Source organism: Notolepis coatsorum, assembly GCF_963971535.1.
Source record: "Notolepis coatsorum genome assembly, chromosome: 9".
NCBI classification, from domain to species: domain Eukaryota; kingdom Metazoa; phylum Chordata; class Actinopteri; order Aulopiformes; family Paralepididae; genus Notolepis; species Notolepis coatsorum.
The window spans coordinates 58147896-58168825 of record NC_140173.1 but is presented as its reverse complement, the minus strand read 5'-3'; the positions used below and the strand labels follow the sequence as shown (position 1 = coordinate 58168825).

General features: G+C 47.2%; 1 protein-coding gene across 1 annotated transcript in view; it reads right to left on the bottom strand.

The window, feature by feature from the left end:
- Positions 1–729: 729 nt before the first annotated feature.
- Positions 730–20930, bottom strand: part of LOC311234361 (uncharacterized protein) — a 134051-nt gene continuing 113850 nt past the window's right edge. The window contains exons 15-16 of the mRNA XM_084321515.1: positions 7790–7911; positions 730–4107 (exon numbers count right to left, since the gene is read on the bottom strand). Coding sequence (XP_084177641.1) covers positions 3972–4107; positions 7790–7911 — 258 coding nt within the window. The 3' untranslated portion in view covers positions 730–3971. The remainder of the gene's footprint in view (positions 4108–7789; positions 7912–20930) is intronic.

The window sequence follows — 20930 nt, the reverse complement described above, 5'->3', positions numbered from 1 at the left end:
CTCCAGCACCGCCGCCACAGCCATAGCTACAACCACTTACGTCAAGGCTCTAATCAACATTAATTCATTCTATCCCCCACCCACGCTCTCCCCCATGAGCTCCATGTAATGTGGAAGTGCAGTGGTCTCTATACCCTGTGGAACAAGCATAGCCTGTAGGTGGCATCGGCTCAGTCTAGTTGCTGCTTTTCCCACGCATTCCTAGTGAACATCGCTCTCCCGCTGGTCGGGGTGGTTACAGATTCCCCATTCCTTCACGGACGGCCCCACCGAACTGTCTCTAGCCTGGTGATGATAGGGTTAACCATATGCACCATAATGGGAGCCTGCTTTGATGTTAAGGGACTTGAAATAACCCCACACAATACCTATTCAACCTCGTTTCAAACTGGAGCCATGCTTCAAATGGGAGATATTAATGGAGAGGCAACCATGCCCCCTAGTGGAAGGCAGGGCAAGGACAACCACATTCTCCCTCTTTCTCAGAGAGAGACAGTGACTCGAGAGGTAGAGCAGTCATCTGGTAATCCGGAGGTTCCCAGTTCAATTCCTACTCCTTCAGCGTGTCGGAAGTGTCCTTGAGCAAGACACTTAAACCCCTAATTGCTCCCGATGAGCAGGTTGGCACCTTGCATGCGCACCATTTACCATTTATAGAACATGTCTAATGCAATCATTCGGATTTCTGACCACGTTTGTGGCCAGTTTGACGAGAGCCGAGCAAAGTGGTATAATTCAAATAAATTTATTAAATACAAATTACTCTTTGGCAGTGCAGTACAGAATATTTGAACACGCTTAAAATATTTGGTAGATTAAGAAAAAGAAAAAAAAGAAACATCGCAGTGCTCAAGTTATATACGGGGGGCAATTATAATTAAAAACACATGAGTGAAATATGAGTTTACTGGAAGAAAATGGAAAACACTAAAAAATGACATGCCAAATAGTAAACCCCCAGAGGATTATTCCGGCCGATCTTGGGGGAGCGCACCTGTTGAAATCTAAAGGATATGTTTGGTATGAAATGGTACACAAGTTTGAAAGAAAAAAAAATAATACCATACTGAACGTAGCTCAGGCACTGTGCAAACTTACCCACGTCAGTTACGCTGGGGTGAGAGGATTTTGTCTCAAAAGAAAGTTACCGTTCTCAGAGCGCCGCCTCCGCGAGTCTCTGGTATTAAAGTCACAAATAAAGCTAACGGGATGGATTACTGTGTACAAATGGAGCAGTCGCTACAGAAACCAACAATGTGACAAGAGGGGGAAAAGAAGGAAAGTGAAAAGCTGAACACACCGACTTCCAGATACATAGTAAAAAAAAACAATAAAAAAAAACATTGATATAAATAGGAAAATAAATATTTCCACTATGCTGTGTACACACAATTTAAGATAGAACGTAGTGTGAACTAAGACTTAAGAGCCCCGATTCTTTACTAGTGGATGCGACAGCCCCCAAAAGCCTACGGATTCTAAAACGCGCTAATTCTCGTGTTTTCTAACCATTGTGAAAGAACGTGGACGAGGATCCGTTTAGTTGAAGCGGTCTTTGGTTCAGTCAAATACTGAATTGGAAGCCTCAGGTCCAAAAAAACAACACTGCTTTACAGGTCCCATGCATTGCTATTCCTTACACTATTTGGGCAACTTTACACAATTCCTGTGAGTCTATGGAACACATCTGTAAAGTTTTTTTTCAAAAGAATTCATTGTTTTAAAAGCATAATTTTTCTAGTTCAGGATTTCAGGCTGTTCTTGGATGGGTAGGGGTTAGGGTTAGGGTAACGATGCGACCTCACAACGATTCATTTCGATTGCGATTATTCAGGCAACGATTCAATGCATCATGAAATCTCTTCATTTGACCACGCTTCGATTCGATTAGATTCGATACATTTTCCATCAGTTAATTCCCCCAAAAATGTTGAATACAAAAATGTGGCTGGGGGAACTGATTCACTCAGCATGAATGGACTATAGGTCAATAAAATTAAAATAAAACATAATGAAAATATAAAATATTTTCGATAATCGAATTTCGATTATAATCGATTCTAACGTTTTCAAATCGATGCAGTTGAATCGTCACATTAGAATCGACGCATTTTGATTCAGAATCGTTAAAACTTATTATTATGTATTGTTTTTACTTCTGTTTAACTGTTAATAAACAAACAAACAAACAAACAAACAAACAAAAAAAAGAAGATCTCGTGAACTCGAGACTATAGACTGATGAGTCAATATGATCATTAACGACACAGACCACATTGATATAATCCCCCATTGCTATGAAACAATGCTAAACACTGGAAAAGGCCATTTATAATGCATGGGACCTTTAAAAAATTAAAATAAAAAAATAAGAAATGAAAAAGGTGAAACATGTCGACACACTGGAGGACCGTGATGAGCTCCGCCTGTCTCTCTTTGGAAGAGACGCAGGCCGTGCTGCGTGAGCGGCCACACTGAGGATATCTCCTCACACGGGACAGCCGCACCCGCCGGCAAACAGCAGGCGGCAAATAGCGAGAGACAGAATTTAACTAAAAGTCAGTGGAACACAGATATGTGGTAGCAGAGAGAGAGAGAGAGAGAGAGAGACACTATAATGCTGCTGGGGGGGGGGGGGGGGGGGTAGCAATCAGTCTTCCATCTTCCGAGAGCCAAGGGAGCAGGGAGGACGAGCTAAACACGATGTATGAAAATTTCAGCTTATCGTCATCGAGACTAAACAAAACAAAAAAACAGCTTTCCAATGACCCACGTGAAGCAAATGGGTGTTTTATCTGATGCAGTTCTGTGTAACGTGGGACTGAACGTATTCAATGTTTCAACTGAACATCAGCCACTGAGCTGTATAATAAAGTGAATAATAATATACTGAAAACATGCATCGATACATAAAATAAAAAATATATATATATCTAAAGTTCCCTCTTCAGTCACTCTTAATATCCTCATGTCTTAGTGTGAGACCATCTTTACTGGAGAGAAAAAAAAGGGGCGGTCCGGTGGTAACGGTGGGCCTCTGGTTGGGCGGTCCGGTGGTAACGGTGGGCCTCTGGTTGGGCGGTCCGGCGGTAACGGTAGGCCTCTGGTTGGGCGGTCCGGTGGTAACGGTAGGCCTCTGGTTGGGCGGTCCGGTGGTAACGGTAGGCCTCTGGTTGGGCGGTCTGGTGGTAACGGTAGGCCTCTGGTTGGGCGGTCCGGTGGTAACGGTAGGCCTCTGGTTGGGCGGTCCGGTGGTAACGGTAGGCCTCTGGTTGGGCGGTCTGGCGGTGGTTATTGGCACGGAAAGAAAAGAGTTGCGAGCTGAGAGATGAGAGCCTCAAGTCTCGGCCACAAAACCCAAGACAGCGGTGGCGGGCTGTGATCTAAGACAGTGGTGGCGGGCTGTGATCTAAGACCGAGCTTCTCATATCCAGCCCAGAGGGGACCCGCTGCAGATGGGGCCTTCCGCTCCGACTCAATTACCGCTGAGATTCATTAGCCGGAGAAGAAATAAAAGCATGTTTCAAATCAGCAACGCGAGTGCTGCCAATACTGTATGTTGTAAAGTTCCGTTAAAAAAATTACAAAAACACAAATGTAGTAGATACACCAAAGCAGGTCTAGGCTGCCGAGTCGAACTCCCCCGGCAGAGAAGAGGGTCCCCCCAGGATCAGAAATAAGAAACTCAGGCCAGGAAGATAAATATGACTATTTCCTGTCAAGAATTTCGCGGCTGTCAAGAAGTGGTCGCGGCTGATCGTTTGGCTGGCTGGCGGTAAAATGCTGGTGAGGTGAGGTTGTATCCGTGCCTGCCTGGAGAAACTAGCTAGTGTTGTCCTTGTTTTGACCGTTTTAAGGTCCGTTCTGCCTTAAGTCTTAATCCGTTCAGCAGAAAGAGAGAGAGCCCGGTCCAGTCAGTGTTGGTTCCCTTGGCTTAAGTCTGTGTGTCGTCCCCGGGGCAGGGGGCTCCATCAGGGCTGCCAGGGCTTCCGGTCTTTGCCCCTCTGCTCGGGAATGTGTTTGTAGCGGCACTTGTCCCCGAAATGGCAGCCGGTGGTTCTCCAGAAGTAACACTCATCTCCGTTGACCGGGCCGTGGCGTCTGGGTCTGGCATGAGGGGCAGAGGAGAAGATAACAAATACAGTAAGTTACCTAGCGGTAACTGCATACGACTGGCGGCATTATTGAATAGATTTGAAGTCGTTTATTGATCCCGACGGAAATTCAGCGCCACCGATCGCTCACATTCAGTTAGTTAGTCAAAATAATAAGAATAAAAATACAGTCAGAGATATACATTCTAAAATATACAGTCCGAAAATATACAGTAAAATGTAAAAATGTTGAATGTAAATGTCCAGGAAGGTATACCTATAGTTAAATGTACAGGAAGATATACAGGGATTTAGTAAACAAATTATATTATTATTACATGATCTCATAGATAATAGGGGTGGGGGGGGGAAATCGATGCGTAGTAGTATCGCGATACTTTGCGTGGCAATACTGTATCGATACAGGGACGCCAAGTATCGATATTTAATTATTCATAACCATTTTTAAATATAAGGAAGTTGCATTGTTCATTTCAATACCTGTAATAGTACAGTAGTACAGTAGTCCACACACACACACACACACACACACACACACACACACACACACACACACACACACACACACACACACACACACACACACACACACACACACACACACACACACACACACACACACACACACACACACACACACACACACACACATTCAGTTAAGTTGGAATATGACTGTAATACAAACAGTTCAGTTTGTCAGGTACATGCAACACAGATTACAGTGTTTACATCTGTCTGCTTGAGAAAATACCATGTTCTGCAATAAAAATGATTGAAGTGAGATGAACAGACTGAACTTTATTTTATTAGATAAAACATGTTGACAGTTTTACTTTGCAGTTGAAAAAAGGTAATAAATCAAATGTGATTAAATTTTTTTATAATTTTTTTTAAATCCGCAATACTCAGCGTATCGCGATATATTTAGTATCGCGACGCAAGTATCGCGATAGTATCGTATCGTGAGGTCTCTGGCGATTCCCACCCCTAATGGATAATGACACAAAATCGGTCCACGTGTGAGGCATTGTTCCGGTATTAAATGTTTCTATTTGGTATTCTTGCTACTTCACTTGTAGGAATACTTTAAACCAACGTTTCGGTCAACAGACCTTCTTCAGGGTAATCACAGCAACAGTGTTTGACATGGAGCTTTCAGTCCAAGACCTTGACGGCTAATGGATTATGCTTTTTTTTTTTTATCCACTTTTTTTCTCCCATTTTCTATATTTTCTCCCATCCCAATTTCGTATCATCCAATTCAACCCTCCCCTGTCACGAACGCTGTTTCTTGCCTCCCACAAGCCGGCTGCAATGTGGACTAAGTCATACATAGCACAAGTCCCCTCCGGTACTTGAGGTAACAGCAGTCGCATCTTTTCACCTGCGCAGCTCGATCTCTCAGTGTCGAGGAGTAACGCGTGGGAGGCTCACGCTGCCCCCGACACTTCCTGATTCTACTGCGCAGGCGCACCAACCGACCTGTAGGAGTCGCTGTCCTCGAGCCCAGCGTCTCCAGCATTCGTGGCGAGCGCCTTGCCCACTACGCCACGTAGCCGCCCCCGCTAATGGATTATGATTAAGGTCCCCAGAGTTTGCACTGAATTAGGAAAATCTGCTTTTAGCTTCTGTGCCCCCGACGCGTGAGATGTTTTGCAAAGCACTACTACTAAAACGCAATACTTTGGTATCTGTTGTGAAGGGCCAGATTAAACCGAATATATATATTTATTATATATATATATTTAATTGTATTTGTATATTCTCTAATATTCCCTGATATCCCTTGTATATTCCTTGTACAATATGCATTGAATATCCATTCTAGCCTACTGAACATCCCATAATAGTCTCCATTCTACTATTGGTCGAGACCTTGGTGCCAGGCTGCCATACCCCCCAGACCCAGTTCAAACGTACCGCTCAACATGTACGAACAAGTCCTAGTTCCGCGTAGGAATCTGGCTACCGCACCACTAACGGTACTATTTGTTCATAGTGCGTATATATACTGCGCTACTAAAGTAGGACTTCCTTTTTAGTCCAGTTTCTTACCCTCCAATAGAGTGACAGACGTAAAGCCTCCCCGCGACGCCACGTGTGGGAGTAAGGCCAAGTTCGGCCTACCATCGGTATTGAGACATCGTGTATATTAATATTTGAATAGTCATATTTGGCACTATATCGTCGAGTTGGACGTAGTCTATTAAGCTAATAATAGTCTGTTAATATATAGTGCTTCGTACGGTGAGAATACTATCGTAGTCAGTACCCCATCGTTTCGGGCAGAGAACTGGCTGCTTATCCAGGGTGGCCGACCCCATGTGAGGCTGCACCCGAGGAGCCCCAGAGCCGACGAGCGAGTGGACCTGCATACCGGATTATTCTACCGACGACAGCCCGCCTTCCCAGGCACGGATTATGCTTTGTATACAGTGATTACTCTATGGATAAAGACCAACACTGCCGTGTGTTGGAAACCCCCCCCCCGGAGAGGACGACAGGTGAGGAGACGCTCTACACGACGAGGTCGCTTCACGTCTCTCCATCGTGGACCGAAGGAAGCCGGCCCACAGAGAGTCCAACTGCTTTCATCTGTGGATCGAGGATCGCTGAGGCACCGAGCCGCACAACCGTGGGTTCTCCCAGGATACCCTCGGCCAGACGGATACAGCCAGACTCTACCCCCCCCCCCTTCTCCAGTTGTCTTACAAGCGACCGGAATTCCCCCCTAGTGTATCCAGTTCTATAATCATTAAAGTATCATTGCTATTATTCCTTAACTATTCCAGGTCGTATATGTACCACCTGCGCCTTCAGAGATTGGACATTCTCTATTGATATACCGACGAATACTCTTGCCATAAAAGTGCATACTAATTCCCATTCATAAATGTGATTGATTTGATTAAGTGCTTGCTCTACACACCATCGCTGTGTAGAAATAAAGACCTATTTCTAATTCGTACATTTGTGTTGGATCCGTTTCATCTACGTGACAGTGTTCATCATAATATATTTATGCCGAGTACTGGGTGGCCGAATATTAAGTACAAAGGTAGTGGTAGTAAGTATCATATCTAGTAATACAGTCAGGGAATTGTACCCCTCAGTTACAGTATCCATTGGTCAGATTAAATCTATAACGGCCAACCATTTCACCTCAGTCTGTAACCGTTTTTGATTGACATGAATTGTTTAATTTCTGTTTTGATATTGTTTTTGTATGATGTATTGTTCCTCTCGTCACTGTAACGTCATTGTAAACGAGAGCCTGCTCTCAATGATCTTTCCATATTAAATAAAGATTTAATTGAATTAATGAATGGCTTGAATGACGAATTATTGTTGAATCATATATATAGTGTTTTAACCTCACAACACAAGTCCTTTCTTGATGATTTTTGAAAACGTTGCACATTTTCATTTAATAGATCATTATTATGAATGACACTTGTTAGATACGTGATATTTGTATAGTGTGTGTATACAGTGAAAACTAGTGACCACAAACGAGCATCGTGACCTCAAAGTGATAATATTATCTCCTCATTTATTAATTGAAAAGTACAAACTACAACGACAACAAACGCACAAAAGCCCCTCCGGTGCTACGCTGAGGGTTCTCTCCATTGGGGGGGGGGGTTCTGTAACAACAGATGAGCGGTCCTTACCCTGCAGCTGAGGCGGCCTGCTGTGTGACCGGGAGGCTGGTCTTCAGGGGGATGGGCAGGACCCTCTGGGTACGACGGTCCGGATAGCGCACCACCAGCCGTGTGTTCTCAACACTATAACCCTGGACGGAAAAGCACAAATGGTTAGAATAGAATAGAAAATACTTCACTCAAGTCCACTCAACAACCTTGTTCTTAAAAAGGGATACCTTGAAGGGATTTCCACCTTTCACAATTTGGGAACTGTGTGTCTATGTTGGCACCTTCGGTTAAAGCTGCAATAATGACTTTCTAACCACTAGTGGGCAGCGTGGAGCCACTCTAAACTAACCCTTCGTTCCTCCCATTTACAGTATTTACCAACTATTGGAGAATTGCAAAAACAACAACCTCACAGCTCCTACAACACCTGAAGAAGTATCTAAAGCTACACGTAGCCTCGAGGCTAATAAGGCTCCAGGCAGTGATGGTTTCCGATCAGAGCGGTCTAGAGCTTTTAAAGAAGAACTAACCCCCCTTCTAACATCATGTTTTACCTGGACTCTTAAAGAATGTCAGCTGCCACCCCCATGGAAAGAGGCAATCAGCTGTGTAATTCCCAAAGACGGAGAATAATATACAGAATACTGTAGCAATTTTAGACCTGTATCAATTCTTAACGTGGATTACAAGACACACACATGTATTACAACAAAAGAGATGTGATAAATGTGTGACTGATAAAAATCAAACTGGTTTCATTAGAGGATGCCAAACACAAGATAACATTAGAAGAACTTTGCAAATAATCAACTCTATACAAACGGAAAAAAAGTGCTATTTTAGTATACAGGTTTTCCTGTACGCCGTGAGCACTGCCCTCTTGTGTACGTTGGTAGCCTCAAACAATGGTAGAGAAGAAATTAAAAGAGCTCTCCTTTGGCTTAAAATGGAAACGGTTCACAAGACGAGATATATATAATTTGGAATAGAATATGGTCAACACTGCCCCCCCCCCCCCCCCCCCCCCCCCCCCCGCACCACAGAGGTAGGCTATTAAACTTAATTCCATACTTGCCAACACTCTGGTTTATCCTCTAATGGTCACTTGTCACTTCTCCCGTTAATCTCCTGCATTTAGGGTAAATCTCATCGACAAGTGGCTTTACTGTGAACCGCATCGCACGGTCCTCCGCACATTCCCATTAAAATATATGTCGAGGAGCGATGTGGACCAAAATAATATGTAGTGAACATCTGTGGGTAAACAACGGCCTAACTCCATCATTATTTGGGGCGAAGGACAAGCTGTGGAACGTAGGAGAATCAACAACACCCAATCTAGGATTAGATTAGATTAGATTCAAATGTATTGTCATTACACAGCACAAGTACAGTACAAGAAAATAAGTCTGGCAATCAACCAGAGTGCAAATGTAACAGTAAAGTGCAATAGTAATAGACAATGTACAGATGATTAAACTGGGTATCAAATATATAAAGTAGTACTACTGAGTGTAGTGCTAATCAGATTTGTAGTATTAATATGTACAGTGATACAGGTATAAAGACACTATGGTAGTAAGTAAGTCATACTGGCCAGCAGCGTAACTAGTAAGAGTAGGTAAGGAATATGTACAGATATAGATATAGTATCTACAGATATGTACTAAAAAGGGTTATATGCAGGTATGTAGAGACAAATGTGGATGTATATATATACACGGTAAGAATAAATATATACTGTATATACAACATTATTGTACGTGCTATCATACAGAGTTATATCGGTTATATGCAGGTGTATAAGTAGGTATATATAAGGAAGCCAATTGTATTTATTATGACACCAGACAGCCTGAAAACAAGACTTCTCATTTTGCTCCCAGTTTGCCATTATGCTGTGGGCATTTGCCTTTTTAACGACATATTAACCATATTATGAAACAAAACCACAGTTGGGGTCTAGAAGATTTTAAACTTAGAAATAAGCGTTCTGCTATGACAAACAAGGCCAGCCCAACAACAGAAGCCACACCAGTCCTCCAGGTAGCCCAGTACACTAGGAACTAGCTGCAATTGTTATTTTTGTCATAACCGTGCATCGATGACACCTTTTTTTTTGTATCTACTTTTTTCTCCTCCTTTTTCTGTGATCTTTCTCCCCATCCCAATTTACCTCTTGTGCCAATTCTCCCTCCCCTGTCCTGATCGTTGCTCGCATATGCCCCCCCACTGGTCGGTTGTAGGGAGGATAGAAGCCTTGCATCACGTGTTCCCTCCGATACATGTGGAGGCAGCCTGTCGCATATTTTCACCTGCCAGCGCGGACTCTCATTTGGCGAGGAGTAACGTGTAGGAGGCTCACACTGCCCCCGCCATTTTCCTGACTTTGCTGTGCAGGCGCCCTGACCGACCTGTAGGAGTCGCTGTTCACAACGACCAGACTACCACCCTTCGACTTCCCACCCGCTAACTCTGCCAATTGAGTTAGTATGACGGCCGGCCCAAGCCGGAGGCAACGCCGACAGCCGGATTCGAACCCCGGTGTCTCTTGCGTTGGTGACAAGCGCAATGTCCGCTGCGCCACCCAGCCGCCCCTCGATGACACCTTCTGATGGCTGGTAGCAATTCTAACAAGCCGTTATTAGGGCAGCTGAGGGGGAAACGCAGTGATCTAACAAGCTGTTATTAGGGCAGCTGAGGGGGAAACGCAGTGATCTAACAAGCTGTTATTAGGGCAGCTGAGGGGGAAACAGTGATCTAACAAGCTGTTATTAGGGCAGCTGAGGGGGAAACGCAGTGATCTAACAAACGCCTGGTGAACAGAAACTAACCAACTTTCAAAATGTCAAGGTAGCCTTAATAATAATAATAATGGCTTGGATTTATATAGCGCTCTTCATGACACCCAGAGCGCTTCACAGAGTACATTATTCGTTCATACCGGTGGTGGTAAGCTACAATTGCAGCCAGAGCTGCCCTGAGGCAGACTCACGGAAGCGTGGCGAATAATCATCGCCTTGAAGCCTGTATGCCCTGGTATGTATGTGACAAATAAACCTCTTGAATCTTGAAGCCTTGAATGCATTCTCCATCCAGTCCAAGAAGCTTGTTTGTTACAAAGTCTTTTGTTTGGGATATATTGGGTCAGTGTGCAGTATTAGCTGCAAGATATGTAGATTGTTGTCATACATTGAGAACAAGCGCTGTAATAAATGTTTCTGGGTCAAATTATTATTTAATGAGTTTCTGTTTATTGCTTTATTGTTATTGGTAATGTTATGGTGCTTATACAGTATATGTTATTGTTTGTATGTTGGATTTGCTTTGGCAATAGGTTAATAGAGGTGATCAATATCGGATTAATGTAATTTTCATTTGATGTCTGCACTGTATGCATTGCTTTTATTTAGTTAATTCTCTGCAAATCTTATGTCAAGTCTCTGCTAATTTTATGCCCGTCTATATTAATGCCAATTTTATGCTATGTCTATTTTATTGTACGGTCTATGTAGCTGAGGGGTACAATTCCCTGACTGTATTGTTAGATATGATATTTAATACCACTACCTCATGTACTTTAACTTCTGGCCACCCAGTACAAGATATAAGTATGATGAACACTTTCCCACCTGATGAAACGAACCAACACAAATGTACCAAATCGAATATTTAATACAGCAAAAGGTGTATACAACATTCACTTAATTACATTTATGATTTGAAATATTGAATATGCACTTTTATGGCAAATGAGTATTCGTAGGTAAATCAACATTGAATGTCCAATCTCTGGTTGCGCAGGGAGTAAGTATACAACCTGGAATATTTAGGAAACGATAGCGATGGTACTTAAATGATTATAGCTGGATACACTAAGGGGGGGGGGGGGTCCCGCTGGTTGTAAGACAGTAGGAGACAGTTAGAGAAGCCGCTGGCGGTATCCCATCTGGCCGACGGTGTCTTGGGAGAATCCAAAGTCTTGGACACAGTGCCCACAGAACCTCGGGCCGCAGACGAATACAGCTGGACCCTCTGTGGAACGGTATCTGCCGGTCCACAACGGAGAGACGTGGTGCGACCTCACGTGTAGAGCGCCGCCTCACCTGGAGTCCTCTCCGGGGGGTAATTCCAACACTCGACAGTGTTGGCCTTTATCCATGGAATAATCAAAGCACACAAAGCATAATCCAAGAGCCGTGGAAGGCTCGCCGTCGTCGGGGGTAGAGTAATCCAATATACAGGTCCAGTCGCTCTTGACCCGGAGCTCCTCGGATGCAATCACCACTAGGGGTCTGACCAGCCTGGATAAGCGTCCAGATAACGTCAGGAACGATGGGGGTACTGATAACTGTAGAACTCGAACCGAACGATGCACCATACATAAATAGACTATTATTAGCTTAATAGAATACGTCCAACTCGACGGTATGGTGCCAAACTATGACCATTCAACTATTAATCTACACGATATCTCAATGCCTATTCTGGGCCAAGTAGGCCCTACTACACCGCACGTGCGTCGTGGGGAGGCTTTTGCGTCTGTCACTCTGTTGGAGGGTAAAGAACTGGACTAAAAGAAAGTTCTACTTTACGAGCGCCATATATATATGCGCTATGAACAAATAGTACCATTCGTATTTCGCCCGGCATATTACTGCGCGGAACCGGGGGTTGCCTCGACATGTTAGGCGGCACGATTGAACTTGGACCTAGGGGTATGGCAACCTGGCGCCAGGTTCTCGTCCAATGGTAGAATGAAACTATTATGGGCTGTTTAGTAGAAACGGGGATATTCAATGCATATTGTACAAGGAATATACAGGGGATATCAAACGATATGCAAATACAATTAAATATATATATATAAATAAATATACATATTCGGTTTAATCTGATCCTTCACAACAGCCGCCCCCTAATTAGTCCCACCTAATTAGCTAAGCAGAGACAGATTAACCGCACTGTCTTCCACTCAAGGTCCGCTGTAAGGGTCAGTCAACTCACAAAGTCATAGGGTCATGGTCATCATCGATAGTATCTGGGAGTCGGGGCAGTTCTATGAGCCTCGCCACGGGCCGTGTGTAGGTGCGCCCTTGGACGAGTACTTCAGCTGCTCGGACCTTGCCATCGGCACCGGTGATCACTTTGCTTACGCGGCCAGCCGGCCACATAGCTCTGGGGAGTGACTGGTCAACTATCATGACGACTGTTCCTTCTGTCAAATTGTCTCTCTCTTTTACCCACTTCTGGCGGGTCTGTAGAGACGGTAGGTAGTGAAGTAGGAAGCTGCTCCAAAACTTGTCAGCTAGTACTTGGCTGTACCTCCACATTCTTCGGCCGTTCGCTTCTTCGGGCCTGTACATTGTCTGGGGTAGCGCAGGGTCCAGCCGCCCCATTAGGAGTGTGTTGGGGGTGACTGGGTCGACATCTGCTACATCACTGGAGACGTAACCGAGGGGCTTTGAGTTCAATACTCCCTCGACCTCCGTGAGGACTGTCATTAGGACTTCCTCTGCCACAGTCTGGGCTCCGAGTACGGCATACAGGGCTGTCTTTATAGAACGTACTTCTCGTTCCCAGGTTCCACCGAAGTGGGGTGCGTTCGGGGGATTAAACTGGAAGTCAACCTGGGCTGGAGCGAGGTGGGTCTTAAGTTCTGGGCCCATAGCTTGGAAGCTCTCTCTCAGCTCTCTTTCTCCGCCTTTGAAGTTGGTCCCGTGATCAGACAACAATGTAGACGGTTATCCTTTCCGTGATATGAATCTCCGGAAGGCCATAAGGAATGAGTCTGTGCTCATGGTCGGAAGGAGCTCGATATGTATCGCTCTGGTGGTCATGCATTTGAATACAATACCCCACCGCTTCTCGGTGCCTCTTCCTCTCTTTATATACAACGGGCCAAAACAGTCCATGCCTGTGGAGTGGAATGGCTTGTCGCCGATTCGGAGGCGACAGGGGGGTAGGTCAGCCATCCGTGGTATGCTGGGCTGCGCGCGCCACTTACGGCAGTCTAGACAGGTTCGCTGGAAGCGCCGTACTGCTTCTCTCCCTTGCAATATCCAATAACGACGTCTGATCTCCGCGAAGACTCTCTGCTCCTGCGTGGTGCACATCCTCGTCGTATTTCTTTATGATCAGCTCTGTGACCTTGTGTCGGCTGTTCAAGACGATCGGGTGCTTAATGTCATCTGGTAGATCGGGGGCTCTCCGCAGGCGACCACCCACTCTGATGAGATTATGTGCGTCACTCTCTGGTGCCAGGTGAATCAGTCTGCTGTCTGATGGGACGGGGTTTCCTCCCTGTAGACAGTCTAGCTCATCGGGGAACGAGTCTCTCTGGGCTCGTTGTAGTAGAAGAAGTTCTGCTTCTTCGTAGTCAGCTGCTGACATGTCAGTGGTGGACTGAATCTCTGGGTGGTGCCGCAGGAATGTTCTTTGTTGCGCACTCTCTAGGGTAATGCAGTCATCTATGTTCGGGTCTGTGGAGGCGACAGTGCTCAGTCCACAGAACATAGGCTTCTTGTTCTCAGCCTCCTCGCTACTTGCTTCCCTCGGGGTGGGCGTAGGCCAATCTCCTTCCGGGAGCTGGAGGAATGCTGGTCCGTCACTGTAGATGTTGCGACGGGTTAGGTCATCCAGGGACATTCCCCGGGTGATGACGTCAGCTGGGTTGTGTTTGGTATCCACATACCTCCAGCTTGCTTCTTCTGTTAATTCTTGAATCTCGGTGACTCTGACTCCCACGAAGACTTTGTATCTGCATGAATCAGACTTAATCCATGTGAGTACTGTCGTGGAATCTGACCACAAGATTGTTCTATGCACCGGAATGGTGAGTTCACGTTGGATTAACGTGGCTAGATGCGCTCCTGCGAGGGCTGCGCAGAGCTCTAGACGTGGGATAGATTGTTGCTTACGTGGGGCTATTCTTGAGCGGGCCAGTATGAAAGCAGTGTGTATCTCTCCTCCCATCTCTTGGGCATGCAGATAGGCAACCGATCCGTAGGCTACTTCGGAGGCGTCGCTGAAGACGTGTAGCTCAATCTCGCGTGTCTCTGGCCTCACTGTGGATGGGAAGTAGCTGCGGCGTATATTGACACCTGGGAGTGAGCGGAGTTCCGTCTCCCACTCTCTCCATGTTGAGGCAAGGTGTGCGGGTATTGGGTCGTCCCAGCCCTGGTCCTTGTCCCATAGTGCTCGTACAATCATCTTTGCCCGGGTGGTGTAAGGTAGAATACATCCCAGCGGGTCATATTGTCTGGCGAGTGTTCTGTACACACTCCGTCTGGTGGTCGGTATCGCCGCCGACCTTCCTTGCTCTGGAGCCAAGGGTTTGTGTCTATAGTGGAGCGAGTCTGTTTTGAAGCGCCAGACTAATCCTAGTGTCATTTCTTGGGCTTCTCCTGGGATTGTCGCCATCCAGGTCTCGCTGCTGGCAGCCTTGTCTGCGGAGGAGAGGCTGCGCAATACGTGCGGGTCACTGCTGGCCCACTGCCTGAGATCAAAGCCTCCTTTGATTAGGGAGGCGCGTAACTTGATTAGGAGAGCCTCGGCTTCTTCTTGAGTCGAGACGCTTTGTAGACAGTTGTCTACGTAGAAACTGTTCTTCACACTGTGTTGGACCTCTTCATCTGCTGCTGGGTCCTCTGTGACGTGTTTCTGTAGTGCAAATGTAGCACAGCACGGGCTGCATGTGGTTCCGAAGGGGAGTACTTCCCACTGGTAGATGGATGGGTTCTCATCTCCGATCTTCTCTCTCCATAGGAACCGTAGCAGAGGCTTGTCCTCCTCTACTAGTCTCACTTGCAAGAACATCCCTTTGATATCCCCGCTTATAGCCACCTTGTCCTGGCGGAAGCGCAGTAGCACGCCTAGTAGGGAGGGGCCGAGTGTGGGGCCGGGCAAGAGCTCTTTATTCAGATTTTGGGATCCGATCTGGTAGCTGCAGTTAAACACAATGCGATCCTTGCCATTGTGATGGACCTTGTGATGCGGCACGTACCATGATTCGGTCGTCTGATCGGCCTCTTTAATGTCAATCTTTGTTACGTGTCCCGCTGTGATTAGCTTCTCAATCTCAGCTCGGTACACACTCTGTTGAGCGGGGTCTTTGGCTAGGCGCCGCTCTGTGTTCAGTAGATAGCGCTCCGTGGCGTCTTTCTTTGCGTGAAAGGGGGGCATTCCCTCTCACCTCAGGAGTGGAGTTGCGTATCTCATCACTCCGCCGACTGTGACTCTCTTTGTCCCCTGCTCGAGTAGGTGAATGGCGTAAATGTCTTCTTTAGAGCGAATGTCTTTCTTTTCGTTCTTAAAGGGCATTGTCTCTAGGGTCCATAGCCTCTCGACATGCTGCAGGAGAGTGGTGTCTTCTTCTGTCGTTCTGGAGTGGAAGCAGCTAGTGGCTGCGGTTCGGTTGAGAGATTTAGCGAGGGGGCCTTGTAATGTCCATCCTAGGCGGGTCTCGACTGCTGCAGGACAGCCTCGGGGGCCTGTATGGACCCGGTCAATCGGGACTATGAGTTCTGCATGGTCGGAGCCTATCAACAGGGTCGGGGTAGCGCCGTCTATGAGCGGGATAGGTAATTGGCGCAGGTGCACATATTTATCCATCAACTTGGTGACAGGGTAGGTGTACTGCGAGAGTCCTATTTCTTGGCTGGTGAAAGCATTTGTGATCTTGTACCGTCGCTCTGGCTGCCCGTTGGCTGCGATAGTGAAGGAGACATTCTCGCCCTTTATCGTCTTTAAATCTCTTCTTATTGTCCGAATCGTCATTTCGTTCTTGCTCCCCCGCAGTCCCAGCTGAGTCGCAGCGGAGGCGAGCAGAAGGGTCTTCTCTGACCCGTCATCAAGGACGGCGTAAGTGTCCATGACTTTATCCTGGTAGCTCAATGTCACACGGACTACCTTTAAGAGCACTTGAGCTCCGTTGCTGCTGGCGGGGTCAATGTACATGACACTTGCCTTGGTGCCGCTCCGTGGTGCAGGTATAGGCCGTCTTCCGTTACTATCGTGTAGTATATCTAGATGGGCTCCATCGCACCGGCTGCACCTTTTCTTTAGGCGGCATTCGGCTGCCATGTGGGGCCGCGCACATCGATAACAGCGCCGGTTGGACTTTATCCATTGGCTCACTTCTTCTGCATTCATCTTTGTGAATGAGTCACATTGTGACAGCCAGTGTTCTTTCTTACAGTAGGGACACGCTATCTTCCACTTCTCCTTTCTCGAGGGGGTGCTGTGACTCTTACTGCTCGGTACTGACTCTGATTGGTGCATGACAGTCACCGATCTTCTTCCATCACTTATTCTCCTGGGTCCCTCTCTGGAGCTTGGCGTGCTCCGCCCGAAGGTGTCCAGTCGTAAGCTGCTGACCTCTCTCGCCAGGAAGTCGGCCAGATCAAGGAGGGATGGCTCGGGGCCGTCGGGATCTCGGTAGTCCCTCTGCCGCCGAAAGCGCTCCTGTCTTGCGGGTGGCAGCTTCTCCAAAATCCTCTCAACGTTAGAGTTGGCGTACAGCTCATGCCTGCCCTTCTCCCGTTGAGCTCCCAGCATCCCCACCAGGGACTGCACTTTGATTGACAGGTCGTCTAGTGATCGATTGTCTGTGGCTGGGGGTAGGCGGTCAATATGCCTTATCTCCTGGATTACGTAATCCCATATACGTCCATATCTTTGATCCAGCGCTGCAAGGGCCGCTGTGTATGGGGTCGAGGAGGTAGCATAGGCTAGCGCTATATTGTGCGCTCGCGGTACTTTCAGGTGCTTCAATAATATTGCATACTTGTGGCGTTCATCAGCGACATCCACCATCATTGTCTCTAAACACATCCGGAGCTCCGTGTACTGTGCTCGACTCTCATAGGCGAAGTCTGGGAATGACGGCGTGGCGTTGTATGACGCCGTGGATGGCTGATACATCGGCGAGCGTTGGGGGAGAGACCTCCTGGGCGAGTCCCCTCTTGCGCCTCGCTGTGGGCTGGTACTGGCAGGGTACCATGGCCCGCTGGTCCAGGTACTGTTCCTCGGGGCTGGTTGTGCGTCGTGCTCACCCGTAAATAGAGTCGGGGGTCTGTAGCGCAGCGCCGCGGGGGTATAGCCTGGACTGTATGGGACCTCCTGGTCCGGTGGAGTACTGTGCTGTCGTCGGGCTTGGTTCTCCTCTTCTCCCTCTTCTTCTTCTATCAAATCTTCCAGATCTTGTAATCGTTTATTTAGCTTCTCCGCAGTGTAGGCCGCTCCTTCCTTGTAGCTGGGTCTCGCTTGGACCGGTATGGGAAGGGGGTCTGCGGGGGGTCTAGACTCGGTCTGTTGGTCAAGTTCAGGGTCGCTTGCTCGTTGCGGTGACGCTGCTCTTGACTGCTGTCTCGACGAGTTCCTTGAGCCCCTGGCGGAGGGAGAGGGAGTTGTCCTTTTGATCAGCTGCTCTATTAGTTGCGCTTGTAGTCTGTCGCGCTCTGCGTCTCTTTGGGCACCGGCAGCGGTGCGCTGGGCGTCGGCGCGCTCTGTTTCTCTTTGGGCACCGGCAGCGGCGCGCTGGGCGTCGGCCCGGTCTCTTGCCATATTCTCTTCCATCTGGAAGCGTCTCATCTCCAGACTTGTGCGCTGTTCTTCGCTCCGTTGCTGTGCTTGGAGGTGTTCGCGCTCGCTGGTCGCCTGTGCTTGGAGACGTTCGCGCTCGCTAAGCGTCTGTGCTTGGAGCCGATCGCGTTCGGTAGAGGCTGTCAGGCTGACGAGGAACGCCTGTTGTAGTATCCTCTCCGCTTCGCTGGGGGAAGGTGGTAGTGGAGGTGAGCCGCTCCTGCGTGAACCGCTCCTGGGGGTACTCGTTGGGGAGTCCTGGAGCTCTAGTTCCTCGGCGCTCTCCTCTTCTTCTTCCGTGCAGAGTTCTCTCTCTGTAGGGTTGTCTTCCTCCCGGGGCGTGTCGGGGACTACTTCTTTAGTAGTGGCGGGGGGTAAAGGCATGTCAATTCCCTCCTGGTCCCCACCGTGGGCTTGGTCAGTTACATTAGGACCTACTAGGGCCTCTGTGGTCGGGGAAACCTGGTCGTTAAGGTCAGACATAATTTTACTTTCTACTTTTACCACGTTTACCGTTTGTCGAAGGCTAGGTAGTTGACTGACAGTGTAAGCCTCTAAGTACTGAGGTGTCTGTCGTCTGCGCCGCGGGCGTTCTAGGTTAGGAGGATCGTTTCGTGGAGTGTTCATCATAGGCCATTTCGATATTAATAACGCTATATTAATATTACACTAGTTACCCTCCGGCTCGAAGGACCAATTGTAGCTGAGGGGTACAATTCCCTGACTGTATTGTTAGATATGATATTTAATACCACTACCTCATGTACTTTAACTTCTGGCCACCCAGTACAAGATATAAGTATGATGAACACTTTCCCACCTGATGAAACGAACCAACACAAATGTACCAAATCGAATATTTAATACAGCAAAAGGTGTATACAACATTCACTTAATTACATTTATGATTTGAAATATTGAATATGCACTTTTATGGAAAATGAGTATTCGTAGGTAAATCAACATTGAATGTCCAATCTCTGGTTGCGCAGGGAGTAAGTATACAACCTGGAATATTTAGGAAACGATAGCGATGGTACTTAAATGATTATAGCTGGATACACTAAGGGGGGGGGGGGGGTCCCGCTGGTTGTAAGACAGTAGGAGGGGGGGGGGGTTAGAGAAGCCGCTGGCGGTATCCCATCTGGCCGACGGTGTCTTGGGAGAATCCAAAGTCTTGGACACAGTGCCCACAGAACCTCGGGCCGCAGACGAATACAGCTGGACCCTCTGTGGAACGGTATCTGCCGGTCCACAACGGAGAGACGTGGTGCGACCTCACGTGTAGAGCGCCGCCTCACCTGGAGTCCTCTCCGGGGGGTAATTCCAACACTCGACAGTGTTGGCCTTTATCCATGGAATAATCAAAGCACACAAAGCATAATCCAAGAGCCGTGGAAGGCTCGCCGTCGTCGGGGGTAGAGTAATCCAATATACAGGTCCAGTCGCTCTTGACCCGGAGCTCCTCGGATGCAATCACCACTAGGGGTCTGACCAGCCTGGATAAGCGTCCAGATAACGTCAGGAACGATGGGGGTACTGATAACTGTAGAACTCGAACCGAACGATGCACCATACATAAATAGACTATTATTAGCTTAATAGAATACGTCCAACTCGACGGTATGGTGCCAAACTATGACCATTCAACTATTAATCTACACGATATCTCAATGCCTATTCTGGGCCAAGTAGGCCCTACTACACCGCACGTGCGTCGTGGGGAGGCTTTTGCGTCTGTCACTCTGTTGGAGGGTAAAGAACTGGACTAAAAGAAAGTTCTACTTTACGAGCGCCATATATATATGCGCTATGAACAAATAGTACCATTCGTATTTCGCCCGGCATATTACTGCGCGGAACCGGGGGTTGCCTCGACATGTTAGGCGGCACGATTGAACTTGGACCTAGGGGTATGGCAACCTGGCGCCAGGTTCTCGTCCAATGGTAGAATGAAACTATTATGGGCTGTTTAGTAGAAACGGGGATATTCAATGCATATTGTACAAGGAATATACAGGGGATATCAAACGATATGCAAATACAATTAAATATATATATATAAATAAATATACATATTCGGTTTAATCTGATCCTTCACAACAGTCTACATTACTGCTGTGAAGCACTTTGGGCTGCAATTCCTATATGAAAGGTATTATTATTAATGCTTGGGGAAGCCAAAAGGGCATGAATTGCTCTGAGAATCACATTTAAAGTCCTTCTTTTACAGTGTTGAGAAGCACAATAATGTTGTTTGGAGGTTAATAGACTGGCCTCATAGCCCATTGAATTCAAACTACTGTCTACTAACTAAATCTGCTTCCGGTATCTAAAGAAACAAAATACTGCTGTAAAGTGCTTTTTGAGGAGTGCACGACTCCCAGAATGCACCAACTTGTATATAGTGTTAAAAATGGGTGGACAGGGGCGGTCAGGTGGCGTAGCGGAGATTACGCTCGTCACCAATGCAAGAGGCTGCGGTCTCGACTCCGGGAGTCAGCATTGATTGGGGCTTGGGCTGATCGCTATACTAACTCGTTTGGCTGAGTTAGGGGGAGGGCAAGTCATGGGT